Here is a 21572-nt window from a genome sequence, read left to right as displayed (position 1 = left end):
TAAGTCTTGAAATATATTATTTTTTCTATCTTCATTTATATCTACCCCAACATTCATCGGCATTTCATCTTCTAAACGAAATTCCTCTGTTTCCTCTTCATGTTCAATAGGGGCTTGTAAATCATTTAGCATACCAAACATATCACCTTCTTCATTAAATCGCCTACTACTAGTTCCTTCATCAAAAGGATTACTACTAGTTCCTTCCTCAAAGTTTTTTGTACCTCTAGAGCTTAATGACTTTTCATGATACACCCATTCTATGTAGTAGGGAGATATTCCAATATTCAGTAGATATTGTTCGACACCCTCTAATGAGCTCTAATTTAAATTCAAACATCTCTTGCATGGACACCTTAATCGTCCGTAGGCATCAACGTGAAACTTGGCAAATTCTAAAAATTGGGTCACTCCATGTCTATACTCAAGGGAGAACTTATTTCTAAGTTTCATCCAACCCTTATCCATCGTTTAAGTCTCTAAAATATAAATAGGTTTGATTAGAAACATATCTCTCTCACTCTCTCACATCCATAACTTACTCCCCTAAATTTTCACTATTTTTCAATAACTAACTTCAAACTACAGAGACTACCATAACTGCAGGATAGCCAACACAACCTAATTATTGACAAAAAAATACTTTAAAATATTCGCATCCTACAAAATCCTTCAAACTACAGAGGCTACCATAACTGCAGGATAGCCAACACAACCTAATTATTAACAACGAAATACTTCAAAATCTTCGCATCCTAAAAACCCCTCCAAACTACAGAGGCTACCATAGCTGCAGAATAGCCAACACAACCTAATTATTAACAGCAAATTACTTCAAGCTATCCTACTACCACCCCTTGAAACCATCCCAAATGAAGCAAATTCAAAATAAAAAAGGCTACCATAACTGCAGGATAGCCATCCCAAACTGAAACAAATTCAAAACAAAAAAGGCTACCATAACTGCAGGATAGTCATCTCAAATCAACAACAAAAATATTCAACACAAACAAACTACCATAACTGTAGGATAGCCAAAACAAATCTTAACACACATATTACATTTTCAATTCAAAACATAAATCCCCCTTCAAATTTGAATGCAACCATAACCCCCCTTCAAATTTCAATTTAGCTAGTAATCCCCCCTTCAAATTTCAATTTAACTATAACCCCCCCCCCCCCAAATTCAATTTTCAATTTAACTATAAACCAACCTCTCCTCAATTCAATTTTCGATTTAACTATAAACCCTAAACCCTAAACCATTCAAATTTAAATTTAAGTATAAACCCCCCACCCCAATTCAATTTTGAATTTAACTATAAATCCTAAACCCTAAACCCTTCAAATTTAAATTCAACCATAAATTACACACATTCTATACAAAAATACATTTAACAAACAAAAATTTATTCATAAAGAAAATCCTAAAACAATTCTCCTGAAAAAACCCTAAAACATAAATTTAAACTAAACAAACTTTATATCTAAACCTACCTAAGGTCACAAACGACGGCAAAACGGCGAGGGACGGCGACGAGGGACGACAACGACGACGAAACGAACGGCGGTGAGATACGGAGGGCGAAGCCTCAACGTTTCTCTTTTCTACCTTTCCCTTTCGGTTTTAGTTCTATGAAAAATAGAACTGAATCGTTTATAAAGGAGATTTCTTGATGCAGTCGTGCGGCGTTGGGAAATCCCTAAAAAGGCGTCGGAAATAATAGTATTCGCGATGCTCATTAAAAGGATTTCCCGACGCGCTACGGTGCGTCGGCAAAACCCCTTATGCTTGACGTCGTTCCTGACGGACTCTGCATGGCGTCGGGAATAAGGTGTATTTTTAATTTAATTTGGCCTATTCCCGACACCAGTTGGCCAACGCGTGCTTGAGGCATTGGGAATACCCTTGTTCCTGACGCTTCTTCTGACGCAGTGTGCATGGCGTCGGGAATACCCTTATATTTCCGACGTTCTTTGTGCCGGCATCTTTTTTGGCGTTAGAAAACCTCCGTTTTCTTGTAGTGCATGTTTTGCTGAATAGAGACATGCTCTCTACAAGTCAGATTGATGGGCTGACAAGAATTGCAAAAAAGATTGAGAAGATCCAAAAGAGGATGGAGAAGAGTATGAAGGGTATTCTTGTTTTTATTAAATTCGTAAAATTGAAAATGAATACAAGGTTTGAAGAACTAGAACAGAAGTTGATGGAGTAATAGAATAAATAAGGAGTCAGCAACCTAGTTCTTCAAGTCACCAAGACACCAATGAATATATAGTAAGCATGTTATGTAAACTGAAAGTTTATTTTTCGACAGATTGTACTTGAATATTATGTGTACATGGAATAGATTATTTAAAATACATTGTATTTGGTGTGCAGGGAGCAAAAGCCTTTGAAAAGCACCTTGAAAAGGTAGAAAAGGATCGAAAAGAAGATGACAATGAAAGATCTGAACTTGAATTCAAGTAATCCAAAAGTGCTCGGTAAAAATGATGACGATGAAGACAAAGACGAAAAGGGAAGCGTGGTTGGAAGTCGAACCCAAACTTCCAGAGGGCAAGCTGGTGGGCAAACTAAATTGAACAAATTAGAAATACCATCAACCACCGAAGCACAAGATGGAGATCGCTTACCATATAAGGTAAAGAAAAAAACCAAATATAGTAAAACTTGTTGAAACTATTTATAACACATCTTATAAACTAACATATGTACATAATTGTAATAGGGCACGAAGGAAACCGAGGAAGAAATAAACATGCTCATACGTTCAATAAAAGGTTATATTCGACAAAATGAAGAAAAAAGAAGAGGATAGAAGGAAAATGGTATAGTAATGAATGATTAGCATATGTTTGTTATAATGAATGAATAGGCATGTGCCAACCCACTACATATTGGTGGGGTCTAGAAGATTAGCAGTTCCTATGCGATCACTACATGAGTCGTGCATTTCAGGTGAGACTTATATATTATAATGGTACATTATTTTATTTAACTATTTTTATGTATAAATTTAACAATTGTTTTCATGTAGGAGCAATCATGGACGAACAAGGCTGCTAAATTAAAGCATCCTTACAATCATAGTAGAGGGTTCAAGTTGTTTCTATAACGACAACATGAGCTCTCTAAGAAACGAGGTAAGCCAGTCGACTGTGTGGAGTTATTCAAGGAAATACACGCTCGGAGTGGCCAATTCATTTCACAAGCCACTGTGAGGATGCGCATGTAAGTTCAAGCGGTACTTTTATCTTATTTTGTACTTTTATTTTTGTCTTTATAACTTAATTACAAAATTTTTTTACATAATCAAATGCTGGAACTCCAATCCGAGCCATCCCCAGAGGGTTCTCAACCACTCTCTGGGAAACGAGATATGCGAGAAAGTTTTGGGTAGATGACCAGACTACTCAAAAGGTCTTAGTTGGTGACTCAAGCCCAAGTCCTATAAGAGTTGTGTTAGAAGTTTTTTGACCTCATTTTCGCAAGCTAAGGAAGTCGAAGAAGCTAAAGTCATGATTGAGCAGTAAAGAGTCAAGCTTGAAGAAGCTAAACACATGATTGAAGAATAGAGAAGAACATCAGAGTTGCTAATTTCACAAATGGAAGAAAGAAGATGGTAGAAGAAATAAGTCGAGCATAGAGGGGACCATAAGGCCTTGTGGTATGTATTCTTCAATTATTAAGTTTTTCACCTTGTACTATTAAGTGATATGTATATATAAACTTACTTTTGTGTCATTGTAGGTCTGGATTTGTTGTAATATAGTACACGCAGCCATTAAGAGACAAACTTTTTTTTTTTTAATTTCTATGCAATTTTTTTCAAACTTTCTTAGACAGTGTAACATTTAATTATAATATATTTATTTTGGATTTGAAATTTTATATAATTATTGACTAATTTATTGCTTGTTTTTTTTTTTTTTTTTTTACAATTTGATTCAACTTAAATAGAATTAGAATCGAAAAGAATACTATACGATAAAGAACAATTCAAAGTAATATATATATATATATATATATATATATATATATATATATATATATATTTAAACTATTCCCCGACGCACATAAGGTGTTTAAAGCTAAACCCTTTCTCCGACGTTGGATCAAAAGCATCGGGGTAAATGTTTTCCACATTACATCAGGAAATATCTTTTCTCGATGCCTATAGAGGGCGTCAGGGATCATGTTTTTCTGACATTGTATCAATGTCGGCCACAAAGACATCGGAAGAAGTGTATTTGCGATGCCGTGCTAGTTGTATGTCGAAAATAGTTCTCCTGATGTATTTCTCCCGCACTCTTCCCGACATCACTTTGTACGTCAAGAAAGCCTCCCCCGACTTCTTGTAGTCTGCGTAACAATATTCTCCTTACCTTGTTTGCACTTAATCACAAAGGAAATGTTTCAATAAACTCTAGCCACTTAGCTTGGAGTCGATTGAGTTTATTTTGTCCTTTCAATAACTTTAAATTCTCATGGTCCGTATGAATAACAAATTTTTTGGCCCAAATATAATGTTGTCATGTTTGTAATGCATGAACCAAAGCATAAAGTTCTTTGTCATAAGTTGGATATCGCAGAGATGCATCATTCAACTTTTCACTAAAGAACATTAAAGGTCTTTGATTTTGTATCAAAACAGCACCTATCCTTATTCCACTAGCATCACATCCAATCTCAAAAGTTAAGTCAAAATAAGGCAATGTAAACAATGAAGCATAACATAAATTTTCTTTTAAAGTTTGAAGTGCAAGTTGTTGTTCAGGCCTCTAAACAAATGAAACATTCTTTTTAACAAGTTCATTTAATGGTGAAGCAATTGTACTAAAATCCTTAACGAACCTACAATAGAATCTCGCAAGACCATGAAAACTTCTTACCTCACTTAGCCCTAACCTTCTCCTAATCCACTTCAACACCTTGGGATGAAACTACAAATCCAAGAAAATTAACTTGTTCCATGCAAAAGCTACATTTATTGAAATTGACATATGCATTCCTTTTGCAAAGTAGTCAAATCGGAACGTACATGTTCAACATGCTTATCTAAAGATTTAGAATAAACAAGAATGTCATCAAAATAGACAACTACAAACTTTCCTAAGTATTCTCGGAAGACATGAGTCATTAACCTCATAAATGTACTAGGTGCTTAGTCAATCCAAAAGACATAACTAACCATTCATAAAGACCATACTTAGTTTTGAAAGCAATTTTCCATTCATCACCAATATGCATTCAGATTTGATGATAACCAGATTTCAAATCAATCTTAGTAAACAAACTACAACCATGCAACTCATCAAGTATATCATCTAATCGAGGAATTGGATGTCTATACTTAACAGTAATCTTGTTTATAGCCCTACAATCAACACACATATGCCATAAACCATCTTTTTTAGGCACAAGGATAGTGGAAAACAGAACACGAGCTCGAACTCTCATGTACATACCCGTTAGCAAGAAGTTCACTTATCTACCTTTGTATCTCTTCGGCCTCCTGAGGACTAGTTCAATAGGCTGGACAGTTTGAAATGGTCGTCCATGGAATGAAGTCAATTTTGTGCTCAATCCATCTAAGTGGTGGTAACCCATTAGGCATCTCCTCAGGAAATAAATCTTCAAAATCCTTCAAAAGCATAAGAAAAGCACTAGGCAAAGAAACCTGGCTCGTGTAACAAAATAAAAAGCCCATGAAGTTGGCCATTATTTTAAAAATATTTCAGATTTGTCATTTCTTTTCATCGTCTTTCTTCTCTTCCTCTTTTGCGATTTTTTTCTTTTCATTGTCTTTCTTCTCTTCTTCTTCTACAATTTTTCTTTTATATTTTTTCGAAATAATAATTTTTTTTTCAATCAATCATAAATTTTGTATTTTTTTTTCAAAGTGTTATTTGGTTTAAGATTGTGTACCAAATATAAAAGATCTTGAAAAAAAAATCACATTTAGATTTGGGTAGCAAAATAAAAAAAAAACAAATTGTTGGAGCTCAAAACACGATCGTTTAGATTAGCCAAATCCAAACAATCGTTTACTAAAGAATCTTTAAGAAAAATCGTTAGATTTGGTAGCTGAACGATCGTGTAGGAAAAAATCTTTAAAAAAAATCGTTTAGATTTTGGTAGCCAAAATCGTGCCTTAAAAAAATTGTTTAGATTTGGATAGCCAAATCTAAACGACCAAATCTAAATGATCATGTAGCCAAATCTAAACGATCTTGTACCAAAAATCTTGAAAAAAATTTGTTCCCAAATTTAAACGATTGTGTCTTAAAAAAGTGTTTAGAATTTAGTAGCCAAATCTAATCGATCAAATCTAAACAATTGTGTATCCAAATTTAAACGATAGTGTGCTAAAGAATCTTTAAAAACAATTATTTAGATTTTTCTATTCAAATCTAAACGATCGTGTAACCAAATTTAAAGGATCTTGGTACAAGATCGTGTACCAAATATATTATGCTCGCAAGTGACCAATTGTTTTATAAAGTATAATATTTTGCCACTTTGTTATATTTTTCAAAAAATCCATTGTTTTTAAGGAAAATTGTAGGACTATTTTATATTTTTGAAATGTATGCTTGTCTTACTTCCTATCTAATCAATTATGGTTTCCAGTTTTGTTAAAAAAATTAATATTTTTTAGTCAAAGTCTAAAAACCAGAGCTACCTTTGCTAATTTTCAAAATTTAGCTTGATTTTTAAAATATCATAAGAGTGGATAACAAAACACATATATATGAGTGGTATCTGTAAAGTTACCAAATATCTGTTTAAACTGATTTTGCATTTGAATTCACAATGTCAAATTTCATAAACAAAAACAAATATATATAAAAGGAACTATTTTTCTTTCTAGCTTTAAAAACTTGTTATGGATTTTGAAAACATGTCTTGAAAGTAGATCAGAAAACAAACCAAACAGATCTATGTGAAAATAGTATTTTTAAGCAAAAAAATTGCTTTGATAATATCTACTTTGCGTTCGATATTTCTGGATTACCGTGTGTTGAATACTAAATGAGAGATAAATCAACCTTTTCACTATATCGTTAAAAAATAAATAAATAAGCGTCAATAATGTAAACGATTACAAAATAAGCAGTACACTATCTTTTCTTTTCAAATCAGAAAATAAAAAACCTGATATATAGATTCTGACAATATATTCGGTTAGGAAGTAGATATTTAAAAAATGAACCTATGCATAGATGAAAATATGTATATAATTAAACTGGATATTCAATACTTCAAAAAATAATTAAATCCAAATAGTTACTAAAATTAAGGCATGTTGTATTGACCAGTGAAAATACTGGATTTAAAAGAAGTCAATTTTATTAGAACTCTCTCCCATACAAAAATTTGTTTAAAATCAAGAAGCTAGTTGTCAAATACTTTTAACCTTCTTTTTTATAACGAGTTATTTTCAAAATTACACACTTCAAAAATTAAACCAAATACATCTTTAAGTATTACTAGAATTGGAATTAGATAAAAACCAGGGAAAAATGACCCTAGTTCGCCTGATCAGTATTGAGGTCAATGCAAACCTTTCTTGGTCGAGGGTGTGCAATTTGCAGACCTTGCGATAGTGGGTATAAAATCTTTGGAACAAGGGAGTCCAAACTCAAAAGAGAAAAAGGAGAAACCCTAAGTCATGTAGCTTTATCTATATTGACCTTTTATAACTCTAGAAGATGTTAACTATAATTTTCTGAACTCTCCCTGCTATAGTATCTCATTTACTTAATTATTGATTGGAGGTTGCGTTGTGATGTTTAATCTTCTTTTTTAGGTAATATTTTTCTTTTAGTTCAAAGAGAATTTATTATTGTAAATTAAGTGCAATGTTCGACGGTTTTTTTGGCTGGATTTTTACAATAAGAGGTGAAGAAGTAAATGAAACCTTTTATTTAAAAACGAAGAAATTAATTAAATATATGAATGAGGTAAATAGAACATAAATGAAGCCGAGTAAACAAGATTCAAATTTTTGGATCAGTATACTTTATTAATAAGTACAAAGAGAAGAGAGTAAGTAAGGAATCAAAAGATATGAAGATTAGATATAATATAAGAAAACTAATTGATGTTATAAGCTCTTTCAAAAAGCTTATACAAGTTAAATATGATAGAACTTATTTGTGACTAAGAGTAGGGAGAAGAGAGTAGTATATATGAATTTGGTAGTGTACATGGGAATGAAGTTTGATTGAAGATTTTGGAACTTAGGGTGTTTAATTAATAGTAATAAAGGGAAGAGTTGGCTGTGGAGGAAAAGGAGTTCTCTTCACAAACCTCCCTTTCATTCTGGGCCTCTTCTCCGCATTCAATTTCCTTACTTCATACCTTATTTTCTTGGAAAACAACCTCGTCCGCCGCTTCTCCCTGTACCGTGACACACGTGCCTCCCTCCCTCCGTCACCCATTGCCGCCGTCCGTAACCCATGTTCTCCACACCTCTGCCCGTACCTCACTTCGCATACCTCCTGCCAACACATCTCTCACACATTTACATTTTTAACAACATTTACTTATTAGTTCATCCCTATTATTCCCTACACATGTTTCTTATAAAAAGGTATGTGTAAGTAATAATCATCATTTTCTTTTCTATTTTCTATCTTCTATTTATTTTAAAATGATGTCTTTTTTTTTTTCTTCTTAATTATAGAGATTTTAAAGTGTAGTGCTTATAATGAGCTTAATTTTCGAAATAAATAATAAGAATATATTAGCTATCAAATATACCTTTTTTAGTTATTTTAAACTTTTGCTTACTTTAGTTTAAATTGAATTCAAAAACAATATACAAATATTCAAAATTTCGGCTTCAATTTTGTAAACAAAAAACTATACCATTATCAAAATAAATCTAAATAACATGTTTTCAAATTATTAAACACTACTACTACCGTTTTTCAAGGATTTGAATGAGAGGGAGAGAGTAGAAAAAAAAAATGAAATTTCATTATTCCATTACTAACTAGTGTTATAAAAACAATCTCAACATCTGAAAATTTAAAAATAAATAATTTTTTAAAACCAGGTTCCAATTCTAAAACTGTATATATATATATATATATATATAAAGAGAATGTGAAAACAGAAAATAAAAAATGAAATGATTAGAGTAAAGAAATGTGTAATTTTTGTAGAGAAAAGGTAGGAAGAAAACCATGGAGTTGGGCCAAGGTTGGTCAGGATCAAAATCAGGGCGTTGTCCATTTGTCCAAGGAGACTGAAGATTACCCCAAGCCGCAATCACAGCTTCACAATCCAATCGCAAACTCAATACTCTCCTTTTGTTCTTGTTGGTTATTCCAGATTCATCATCTTCATTATCTTCATGTCTTTCATTTTTAACACCAACTACAAGAGGAGGTATCTTAATCTCCTCAAAATCCATCAAGAAATCAACCTGATCACTATCAAATCCCTCCCCAATTCTCCAACAACTCTCCTCCACTTTAACAAAACCCAACTCCTCCTCTATATCGAACCACTCCCTCTCCAAATTCTTCTCCACATCCCCACCAAAATCCGATACATTCACGTCCAAAGTAGGCACTCTATACAACAATTGATCCTCTAGATGTTCGTCTTCGTGGGAGGTGGCGTCGTCAGTCTCTGGAACGACCGAGACGTGGATGAGGTCGTTGGATTTTGGGCGGGGGCGTGGGGTGCGAGGTTTGCGGGTGAAACCGGAAACCCAAGATGGGGAATTAAGGGTAGGTGAATTGGAGGAGTTTAGGCGAAGGCGTTGGTGGCGACGGGCTAAAGGGTTGGCGGAATGAACAGTGGTGTCGCATGATTGGCAGAGGAAGGCATCGTCTGCGGCGCAGTACCATCGTGCTCGTCTACGAACGCAGCTGTCGCAGGCTCTTGCGGTCTTTCCGCCTACTGCGTTTGCTATGTTTTTTCTTGACATCATTTCATTCAACCTTGTTTCTTGTGCAGATTTATGAATTTTGGAGTAAGAAAATCAAAGAGAAAGGGGGGAGGGTGAAGTAGCAACAATGTAGTCAGACACAGCAGTGAGTTCGCGAAAAAATGTTGGCGTTGTTGCTTTAACTTAAGAGACGCCCAGCGTGTCATAGTCATGGCCCACACTGCAAGGACCCAAATCCCAATTATATATACATAAATTTATTCTTTTATCAATATATTTAAAATTGGATTAAAAAAAACAATAACAATCACTTTCTTTATCGACTTACTCCTTCCTTACTGCAACTTACTCTTCTACCATCAAAAACGGTAAGATATATATCATTTTCTTTAGTATAATTAGATTGAGGGGGATTCGAATTGTAGATATTGTACGACTATGCTTTTCTTTTCTTTTTCTTTTTTTTAAACTAATAAAGGCTACAAGTCTAAATACAATAAATAGCCTTACTTTCGAACTACAGGCCTTCCTATGTGTTTATAGTTTTTGAGATCATTGAATGTTATTGTTTCCAAAATTAATATTCATTTTCCTTGTTGGGTCTTATTTATATTTCAACCTCCCATAATTGAGGAAAAGTATTAGATGATATGATATAAAATTTACATTTATCCATAAGCTTAAACTTTTTGGTCAATCATATAATTATATAGGGTATAATTCATTTTCGGTATAAAACCTCACATGCCAATAAAAATATCTTTAATTTTGTGATTTTTTCCTTATTTAACCGATGTGTGTGACTTTGGTCACTTTCTCAACATGCCCAAGCTCATCCCTAATAGGTAATCCCCAACTATGAGAACATTATATTTACTATCCTAATTCAACTTCTTTTGATCTAGCAAGAACAAAAAATATATTAACCCAAATGAAAATTTTAACTAGGTCCTACTTGAGTTCTATACTCTCCTAAACCTTACGTTGACACACTTGAATACACACTCTATTAACTTAAATATTAGAGCCTTAATGACTAGCTAGCTAGTAGGAATCATCATATATAATTGTGCATTTTTCTTCATTAGTAGATTCAATCGTCTTAAATTTGTGTTAAGTATTTGGGATGCGCCTTATAACAATTCCTACAATTTACGAGTGGAGTTTTGTGTAATTATTGCATCTGATAAATTATTTAGAGAAACAAAAATATATATATATATATATACAAAAAAGAAAGAAAAGGAAAAAAGAAATTGTAAATGAAAATAAAGTGGAAAAGAAGAACAAAAGGAGTGGAGGGTTCGGGAAGAGTATGTTTTGTTGTTTTCGCTTTAAGGGCTATGACCCACATCGTCTTGCTCTTTTTACACTCTATTTGAATACCGATGTGTCTTTCAAGCCTTTGCACTTTGAAGGTTATCCATGCAATAACAAACAGATAGAAATCTCTCTCTCTCTCTCTCTCTCTCTTTTTTTACTTTGTGGGGGTATGGGAGCCATACTAAGGTCTTATCTATTTTCTCATTGGTTGACACCTTAAATATAATCCTAATCTCTGTATTCTCATTGGCTACCTCTCTAATCCCAAGGATTTCCATGGTGGGGTACACCATATGAAAATGAACCCATTTAGTTTTCAACTTGAATATGACTTGTTTTTTTGTGGGCTATTTTCTTGCTTTCTCTCTCTCTCCCTGTCTCTCTATCTTTTCTCACTTAAAGAGTTCAGTTCTTGTTTCAAGCTTAAATAATGGGTCCATTTTGGTCCCTCTTCAAATTATTCTTTCTATCTTTCAAAATTAAAATTCTACACATAACCGCCCTCCCCAAAAACAATAATTAATAACCCATCTTTTTCAACTTTCGCTTCCATAGTCATTCGAAAAAATTGTATGGAGTAATTCTTACGCCTTATTACAAATGTATGTAAGATATTCCTGAGAATGTTTCATTCATTTCAATATATATTTTTGTTTTTTTGGGTAAGATAGTGTGGATTTTTAAACTAACTGATACATAATACTATATAAGTTTTGTATTATTACAAAATAGGGAATTCCTCCTCAAAATATTATTATCATACGTTTTTACCCATTAAAGATATTCCTATACTAAAGTTCACTCATTTATTTTTATCGTGCGACTCTTATACAAGATTTCTTTGTATTTCATACTTATCTTTTCTTTTCCATTTTTAACTTTTTTTTTCAATACTAGCCCTTATGTGTTACGTGAAAAATCTATATATAGTTCTATTTTAATACATATTTTTTTGGGAAATATGGAAATTTGATCAAATATTTACAAAATACAACAAATTTTCAAATTCTATCAATAATAAACATTGATAGACAGGATATATTTCTATCAATAACATTAATAGACAGTGATAAAAGTTTTTCAGTTTTCTATCGTTGATAGAATCCAAAATTTTGTTATAGTTCGTAAATATTTTAATTTATTTTACTATATTTGAAAACCCCCCTACTTTTTCAAGAGATAGTGAAATGGTTCTTCTACATCGTTGGATTTAGATGCTTGTAATTGTTCGAAGATAAAAATGAAATAGGAATAATTTAGGGGTCTTTTCAAAAATATAAAAAGCGACAAAGTATTTACACTATATAGAACAATTCCGAAAATGGAAGAAGCCCAAAGGCCCACCATGTAAAATACCAAAAATGACCCGTCAACAATGCGCGTAATATATTTGATAACGCGATTTGTAGACAATCGTTTAGATTTGACTATTGTTTGGTAGACGATCGTTTAGATTTATTTTTTCAATTCTATCATTTAATTTGGTTACACGATTGTTTAATTAATTGGATTACACGATCGTTTAGATTTGGCTACACGATCGTTTAGATTTGGATACCCCAAATCTAAACCATTTTTTTCAAAATTTGGTATACGATCGTTTAGATTTGACTACACGATCGTCTAAATGATTTTTTTTTCAAAATTTAGTATACGATCGTTTAGATTTGACTAACGATTTTTTTTTTCAAAATTTGATATAAACGATTTTTTTTCAATATTCTTTATACACAATCTTTTAGTTTTGGTTACCCTAATTTAAATGTATAACCAATTTTTTCAAGATTCTTTATACACCATCCTTCATATTTGTAAACGTAAAAAAAGAAAAGAAAAGAAGAAAGACGATAAGATGCATGTAGTGTATAAAAAAAAAAAAAAAAAGAAGAAGAAAGACATGCACAGAAAAACAAGAAAGACGATAGAACGAAATAGATTTGGTTACCCAAATCTAAAAAAGAAAAAGATGGAAGAAATCGCAGGTAAAATAGGAGAGTATAGAGAAAGACGATAAAAAAATCGCAGAGAGGAGAAAAAGATGGAAGGACAAACCTTTAATATATAAAAAATGGTTAACTTTATGGGCTTTGTTACACGGACAGTAAATATTCCAGTACTTTGTTATATTTAGGAAAGTTTTCCAATAATTTATTTTGAAGTTTTAAATAGAAAATAGCTTATTATCTATTCAAACATATCTCCATATAACAAGTCATGGTGTTCTATATTCTACAATATTTTAAATCATGATCGAATGTAGAATATATGATCTATTCACTACCTAATCATTTTTCCTCGAATAGTTGTAATGGTAGTGCAAATTATTATTTTGTTCAAACATATTTCTATTGTTAAATCATGGTATTTTATATTTATAATTTAGATCACACCATAGACAAAAGGATACATCACTTTAGATATGTTGGAGAAAACATAATCGCTTCTACCTATAAAACTATCAAACATAAGAATTTACGTAGTAAACTCCAAATTCAGAGAAAACCACCCACAACAAAGAAGATATTATACGAAAAGTTGTTACAATCACAGATAATGAATCTCTTCCCAATTCTAAATTATAAGGATACTTCTCAAAACATAGTTTCACACCGCTTACACTTTTTTTTCCCAATTTTAACTAGAGTGCACATTGCATGTGCAAAATGTTAACTGATATAAATTGGAATCAAAGGCCACTTCTTTTATAGTGTTTGGAACTTATTACTTTTGTGAACTTTTACAGTGTATAACAATTCCTCTTCAAATATTTTTTTTGAAAACCCAACAAATTTCACCTTAGCAAGATTTTTAAAGAATTCACAATCCTTGCAACATCTATTGATAATTTCATCGATAATCAAAAATTGTTTCAACTCAAAGAACTATGACTTACTTCACCATATAGAGTATAGACCACTTGGAGTATCATCACATTTCAAGACTTTTTCTTATTTGTCACATGTTGATAAACCATCAAAAAGTTTATGGGCAACTTCCACTCACACCCTGAAGTTCTTCAACTATCAACATTAACTTCTACCATAAATACCTTGATGAATTGTCAAATCAATAGTTCGGTGCAAACTTGTGAAAATCACTTACACGTATCGTTTATTATGGTAAAGCGATCGAACATACTATGAAGTTGATCGATTTTATCATCCATGAGAAGAATAGATCGTCATCTTCGTGATGATGGAGAGGACATGTTAGTGCCTTAATATTGGCTAAGTACATTTTGTTTAAAGTTTCTAGCGCTTGCTCTTGAGTTGTTTTTAGATTGTCTCAAAATGTGTTTCAGAGTGAGATCTTGTGTCTCTAAAGTTTTTTAGGAAGATGTTGTAAGGCCATGATCCAAAAGTAAGTCCCGTTGAAGAAGAACTCCAACGAGATAAACTATTTTGACTAAGTGTAGGAAGAGGCATTCTGCAAAGAAGGATGCGATTGAAGAAAGGGTAATGTAAAGAGAAGTATTTGAGCCATCGCGTGAAGTAGGTAACGTGTTAAGGTTGCTGGCGTAGAAGAAGTTTGTATTTAACTCTAAGAACTAGGCAATTGAGGTAGTAATGCGTAGGGAAGTACGTAGCCTAAGAGTATGGCAATGAGGTAGGTGTTTGGTTGAAGTGACTAGATGGTCCTCTAAGAAAGTAAATGTTTATTGCTTCCCAAGACAAAAGTCAGACAATTTAAAGATGTTTTGCTTTCCAAGGAGATAAGGTTGGCATCTTAAGAAAAATGTCTAATTGTGACTAATGTTTAGCTTACGTGGCAAATTTAGGTTGGCTACATAGGTGAGGCAAAACAGTAAGGTGACACGTGTAAAGCATGGAGGTGACCCTTGGCTGTGAAACATCGTTATATATAAGACCAAAGACTGGAAGAAAGGACAAAAAAATGTTAAACTTTTTACTCAGTTGTTGAGAGGAGATTTCAGAGTGTTGAAAAGTCGGTTGAGGGAAACCACTAGGCAAGAACAGAAATCTGAATGTTAAAGGGAGAAAGAGTTAAGGCTAAGTGTTATTGTGAGTCATCCTAAAAAATGATTGTTTGTTCATAAACGTTTTCTTGAATGAATGATTTTCTGAATAAATATATGTTGTTTATCACATAAACGTTGTAATTATGATCTTTACAAACGAAAGGAAATTTTTTATGAATGTTTGTATGAAAAGCTTTCTTGTGAAATCCTTTTGTTGATGTCTGTTGTGTGATATCAGTATTATGTGTGATATGCTAATCTAATGTCTCTCATTTGATGTTGATGTTGTTTATGTAACAAATAATGGTGATTGATTTATCGCAAGACGCTGGTGAAAGTAAATCCCAAGTCTATGCGGATGAATGCTGGTAGAAGTGAATGCCAGGTCTGAGTGAGTTTGAGTCGTGTTCTTGATGCTAGATGCTGGTAAATGTGAACCTCAAATCTAGGCGAGGAATGAAATAAGAGATGTTGGTGAAAGCGAATCCCAGGTATATCGCGTGATGATGGTGAAGTGAATCTTAGGTCTAGGCGATAAGGCTCTAGTAAAAGTGAATCTCAGGTCAGCGATGAGATTGAGATTCTTACGAGATGCTTGTAGAAATCCCAATTCAATCGTGTGATGCTTGTGAAAGTGAATTCCAGGTCTATTGTGTGATGTTGATGAAGCGTGTCACAGGTCTAGGCAATGAGACACTACTGAAAGTGAATTCCAGGTCTAGGCGATTAGATGTGAATGGGAGAATCCCAGGTCTCGACAGTTATTGGTGACTGTTCTTTGCACTGAGCACGTGGCACTATTGCACAAACTATGTTTGTATTTGTGTTGAGAATTTGTGGTGATGCATTGAAATACTTATGTTCTTGGGTTTAAGATTGTTGTTGTTGAATCTATTGCATTCCCCAAAAAGGTATTTCCTAAGTCCATCACTCACTACGTCTTTAACTTACGTTTTAAGTTTTCCCTCTCTAGGGTGTTTGGCGCAAAAGCCAAGTAAAGGAATGTAAGCCGGGTTGTTATGTAAACTTATGCGATGAGCAAGTTGTGTTATCCTATCTTTCATTTAAGGAGTCTTTAGGTAAGAACTTCACTTTTTAACGCCAAGGACTATAGCTCAGATTAAAGAAAGGTCGCTTGACGCTTTAAGGTTGGTGAGGCTAAAGACGATGAGTTTGAAAGGACTGGGCGAGGGAAATGAAGCCCTAAAGGTTGTCCCTAAAATGATTGTTGGGCGGCCGAAGAGAAGGATGAAAATAAGGTCCTTACACCTTTAAATGTTGTAAGGAGCAATATTAATGTGGATGAAGAAAGACGTGTAGATCAGAACGTAGGTTTATTTATGTGCCTTGCGAGAAAAGGAATGTAACTGTTAAGTGTGAACTTCATGTAAAGTGTTAAGTTAATAAAGGAAGAAGTTATGTTCATTTCACTGCTTATTAATTGTATTTTACTGCTTAGTAAGAATTGTGTTATGGCAAGAGCATTAGGCAATGAAGTAAAGTCTAAAGATTACATATTTTTCGTTGCGATAAGTAAGTCTCTAAGGTTCGAGGCGAAGGCTTCGTAATGAGACAAGTTAAAGTGAGTTATTCTGCTTACTAGGCGTTCATCATGTCATCTCTCTGTGAGGGACACGGTGGGTGTCTAGGTGGCACACCCCCATCTTGTCGTAGGAAGTGGCGTTTGGGGCAAGCCATGACAGATGTTAATTATGAAGATTATTTTCTTCCATATTTATCTTGCTATGTAGTTTATTTATGCTATGATTTTTTCATTTACTAGTGATTCGTCGATTTTCTATGGGGATATTTTTCATAATTTCACTGTCCATTTTAAAGGCAAGAAGCCTTCTTTTCTAAGGTTGACTTACGTATTTTTTTGTGAGTTTGATAATTACTTGTTATAGCGTGTGCACTTGAAGATGAGAGTTATCTTCGAGTGTGGTACCAAATCTTTTGCATTGTTCTTACAAAGTTCATATTGATTTCCAAAAATAAGTATATATGTCCTCAAGGTGAGTCTAAGGAAAATATATTCGAGGAACCATAAAATATGATCGTATGAGAAGAAAGTTTTCATATACTTAGGGGGGCCTAAATTTTCAAGTGAAAGGAGTTCACAAAAAAGAAGGAAATTTAACTTCACAAGTGAAAGAGCTAGTCTCACACGCTTAGAGGGAGCCTAAGGTCTACATCACTAATATATCATCAGACTTAGGAAGAGTGTAATTACGAGAGAGAAGCTAGGAATTTTACATCTAGGGAGACCCTAGGCGTTTCCCTTGGTGTTTAGATGAGTTAGGTTATATGGTTGCCACTGTAATCTTTATTATCTATAGACAAGTACAACATTGTAATTGGTTAACTTGATTATATTAGTGGGCTCTCTATCCTTTGCACTCTGACCCCCAAACGTAGGTGTTTTATCACCAAACTGGATTACAAACTTCGATGTATTATTGATTGTTTCTCTTTCTGTTGATTTGCTATTATCTCTGTGATTGTTAAGTTGTGTCGTCTAACATCTATATTCTATGTGAAAGAACCCCTCACTAAAATTTTAGAACACATGAGTATCTGATAATTTTATAAATATAAGTTTTAATGGATTTTAATTTACAATAATGAAGGAAAGTTGCATCAGGTGACCAAATCATGTTCTCAAACAACTAAGAACGCAATAAAAAATAAATCACGTGATGAGAATTGCTAAGAGACAAATGAGTTGATGGAATGTCAACAAAGATGCTAGTCAACAACTAGAATGACACAAGAAAGAAGTGTAGTGACACTACAAGAAATTGTGACTCTCCCAATGTATCCAATCATCGGGATATATATCAAAAATGAGTTAAAAAAGGATCTCCATATGCATAGAGGCCCGTCAATGCAGCCATGAAGCGACGTTGGACATTCTTAATTCCGGATGCAGGAATGAAGCGTGTCGAGAGTAAAGAACTCCTGACGCTTTTACGCATGGTGTCGGGAGTGCCACTATCCCAACGCTAGTTCAAAAGTGTCCGAAGATCTTCTATCTGACACCTACTAGAAGCATCGGGCGTGGGTAACAACTCCGATCACTTGTGTGCATCAGAAGACAATGTTTTTTTTATTTTTTTCAATTATTATCTTCATTTTTTAACCTATGGTACTTTTTTTAGTTCCGATTCAATTTAAATTCAATAAAAGTTTCAAACAAACCAAACACAAAATTAATAACTACATTGAAATACGAAAGTTTAATTTACAAAATTAGAATATATTAGTAAAAAAGAAAAAAGAGTTTTACAATGTTCGTTTGAAACAAATACATGAAAAAGAAAAATACATCATCTCTCATCACCAGACGTCATCTTCAAACAAGTCCACACCTACAATCACATGAAAGTAAAATACATGGTTTAAACTTCAAATAAACCTAAATGAATGCAAAAAAAAAAAAAAAAACTTTTTCAGTAACAATAATAGAACTTAACTCCATAATCAACCTACCATTCCATAACAACCCATAGAACTCACTCCAACATCAACCTATCTCTTAAGAACCCAATGTAACAACTTTGACTCTATGAACAAATGTAACAAACAATAGAATACAAACTCTTTACACAAAAACTAACTTTAGCGTGACCCACCCAAGGTAACAATGAAATTGAGATACCTTCAAAGTGACGTTTAAGTCTCCCCCCCCCCCCCTCAAACTCACTCCATGATCAAACTGTCCCATAACAACCCAACCTATCAACTTTGACTCTTTCTACATACAAATGTAACAATAGTTAACTCCTTCTAAACCTTTTTCTTCAAAACGGTTGCAAGTTTCTTCATCAACTCTTTTTAAATGTCTATGCAATTTTACTGGCTCTCCATGATACACCCAGTCTGTATAGGAGATGGATATTTCAACTATTAATAGATGTCGCTCCACACCATATAATAATTCCCAAATCGAGTCTATATATTTCTTGCATTGACACCTTGTTCGTTCGTAATCATCAACATGAAACTTTGCACCCTCTAAACATTGGGACACTCCCTCTTTATACTCTCTATACTCAACCTACAATTTATTTCTAAGTTTGATCCAATCCTTGTTCATCATTAAAAACCTAAAAGATTAATAGTTTTGATCAGTGAAAGTTAGCAAAAATGGAGTTGAGAGGACCTAAAACAAATTTAGACCTCACATTTATAAGTTCGCAATGACTATTTTACTTTAGTGTGGCACTCTAAGCACTTTCAAAAACACTGATTTCAAGCCTAAATACTACACCAAAACCAGCAAGAACAATGGAGGATTAATTCAATTACCAAAATCTTTCATTAAAGTATCAACAACACAAAGGGCAAGTGATTAATTTCGCTTTTTCCATGTCAGAAACTAATAAACTTATTGTTCATATCAATCTCTAAATTACATAATGGAATTCTTTATTTTGTAAGTGCAACATTAAAACTTAAGAACACCACGATAAGCATTAGAAGTTCTCCACTACTCCCAACATATTACTGAACGTGTCGAGTTTACCCTTATAACTCGTGACGCATACATGCATGGCGTAGGGAGATACACAATGATTACTGAAACGATTTCTTTCCGTTGATGCCTCACTGCACGCGTCAGTAGATATAAGGATACTTCCAACTCCTTTAGTAATGCGTCGAATGTTCCTCACTATTGATCGATGCCTTTGTTAAAGCATCGGGAGTTTGCCTCTACCTGTCGATGCATAACCTTATGTGTCGGGAGATGCGCAATTTCGCACAAGCCGTTTATTGTGTTGAGAGATATAGTATCTCTTGATGCCTTTTCTCCCGAAAGTTTAAATCGACATCAAGATATTCATAATTTCTTGTAGTTTGAGGTAGATAATTTATTTTTAATGTCAAATGAGTGTGAAGATGTTGCCTTCAAAGTTGATAAATAGATCCTAAGAACTCGAAATCAACATGTACATTTTATAGATCATCTTCCTAAAGCTCTGCACTTCTGCCATTTTCATCCCATTTTTTCTATATTTTCTTTGAATTTCTAGGTGAGAACTTAGTTCTTCTCTGAAAATAAAGATGGAGTTCTCCATTTTCATTCCCCTAACATTCTTACAACAGAAAAATATGAAACCAAAGAATGCAAGAGATTGCACTCCACAACTTGACACATATCCCTTTTCTTTCCTTTATGTATTTTCAATTTCATTCATAGTTGTATTATGAATTTGAAGATTTTTTATTTCCAACATCTCTACAAAAATTATTTTATAGTTTACAACTACTTTGTAACAAATCTATGCTCATCTCACAAATTCATATATGTGTGAAAAATATTGTAAAAGAAGAACAATCACTCATCTTTGTAGCTTCAAAAAAAATAAACTCCTCTTTTTCGTGGATGTAGGTCATCAATGTTGGAATTTATGTCCTAAAACTCGTAATTTGTAATTTAAATCATATTCTATTTAATAAAGTAGTTATTGAGGACTTGTTAGTGAAAATAAAATACTATAATGTTAAATCCAATAAACTAAGGTCTCAAGGCTATCTAGTGTAGACTTGAACTTTATGTAGAGACATAAATGTGGATCAAGTTCGAGTTTATTGCCCAAATGATCTATAGTATATGAATAAGGTTAGGCGCCTTATTCTGGGGACGCTATGGATGCGGCCCGCTTCGTAATTAGTACAAAAAATGTGATCATAAATCGTACATGTAGAGACATGAAAGTGGGGACATCCTATGTAAAGAGTTTTCATAAGACTTGAACCATGAAGTAGTCACTTTTAAGTTATAACACCGTTGTGTAAATAAATCTGACTATGTCGATTATGATGACCTAGGTAACTTAATTTTAATCCTGAGCTAACTATGAACTTCTGTTCAAATGGAGTTATCCTAAGATTTGCATAGGTGAGGTCAGCTCAATGACGTTGGCCCAATAAGCCTCCTATTTCAGAGGTAAGATCATGCGGATGGCTAGGAACATAGGGTACAAGACGGAATTCACTCACTTTTAAAGTTAGTAGATAGGTTGTTCTCTTAAGAACTAAATCCAAGTCTTGAACAATGGGCCCCATCCTCTCATTGGCTGAAGTGGGATTCGGTTTATAGATTGGACCTTAAAACCAATTGTTCAATAGTGAATTAATGAGACTTAAGGAACAAGATGTAGTCTCAAGGGTAAAACGATATTTTGACTCAGCTGAGATTACGTACAACCTGTGAAGGATTAACTTACTAATCATGGTTATATCAGATGGACAAAAATATATCTATAGTGAGAGGAGTACAACTACAAGGCTTTAGGGGAATAACCGTTAGTTAACAGATGTTAATTTGTCTAAAAGGGTTAAGCCAG

At 33.4% G+C, this 21572-nt stretch overlaps 1 protein-coding gene across 1 annotated transcript; it reads right to left on the bottom strand.

Moving 5' to 3' along the window:
- Window positions 1–8064: 8064 nt before the first annotated feature.
- LOC103488625 (zinc finger protein CONSTANS-LIKE 6) lies at window positions 8065–10424 on the bottom strand. The gene is made up of 2 exons (XM_008447446.3): window positions 9204–10424; window positions 8065–8514 (listed from the first exon to the last, which is right to left on the bottom strand). Exons 1-2 carry the CDS (start codon window positions 9957–9959, stop codon window positions 8263–8265), a joined length of 1008 nt encoding a protein of 335 aa, XP_008445668.1. The 5' UTR covers window positions 9960–10424; the 3' UTR covers window positions 8065–8262.
- Between the last annotated feature and the right edge of the window lie 11148 nt (window positions 10425–21572).

Source organism: Cucumis melo, chromosome 3, assembly GCF_025177605.1.
Source record: "Cucumis melo cultivar AY chromosome 3, USDA_Cmelo_AY_1.0, whole genome shotgun sequence".
Taxonomy (NCBI): Eukaryota; Viridiplantae; Streptophyta; class Magnoliopsida; order Cucurbitales; family Cucurbitaceae; genus Cucumis; species Cucumis melo.
Note: the sequence above shows the minus strand (reverse complement) of the source record. Positions and strands in the feature narration are given on the sequence as shown.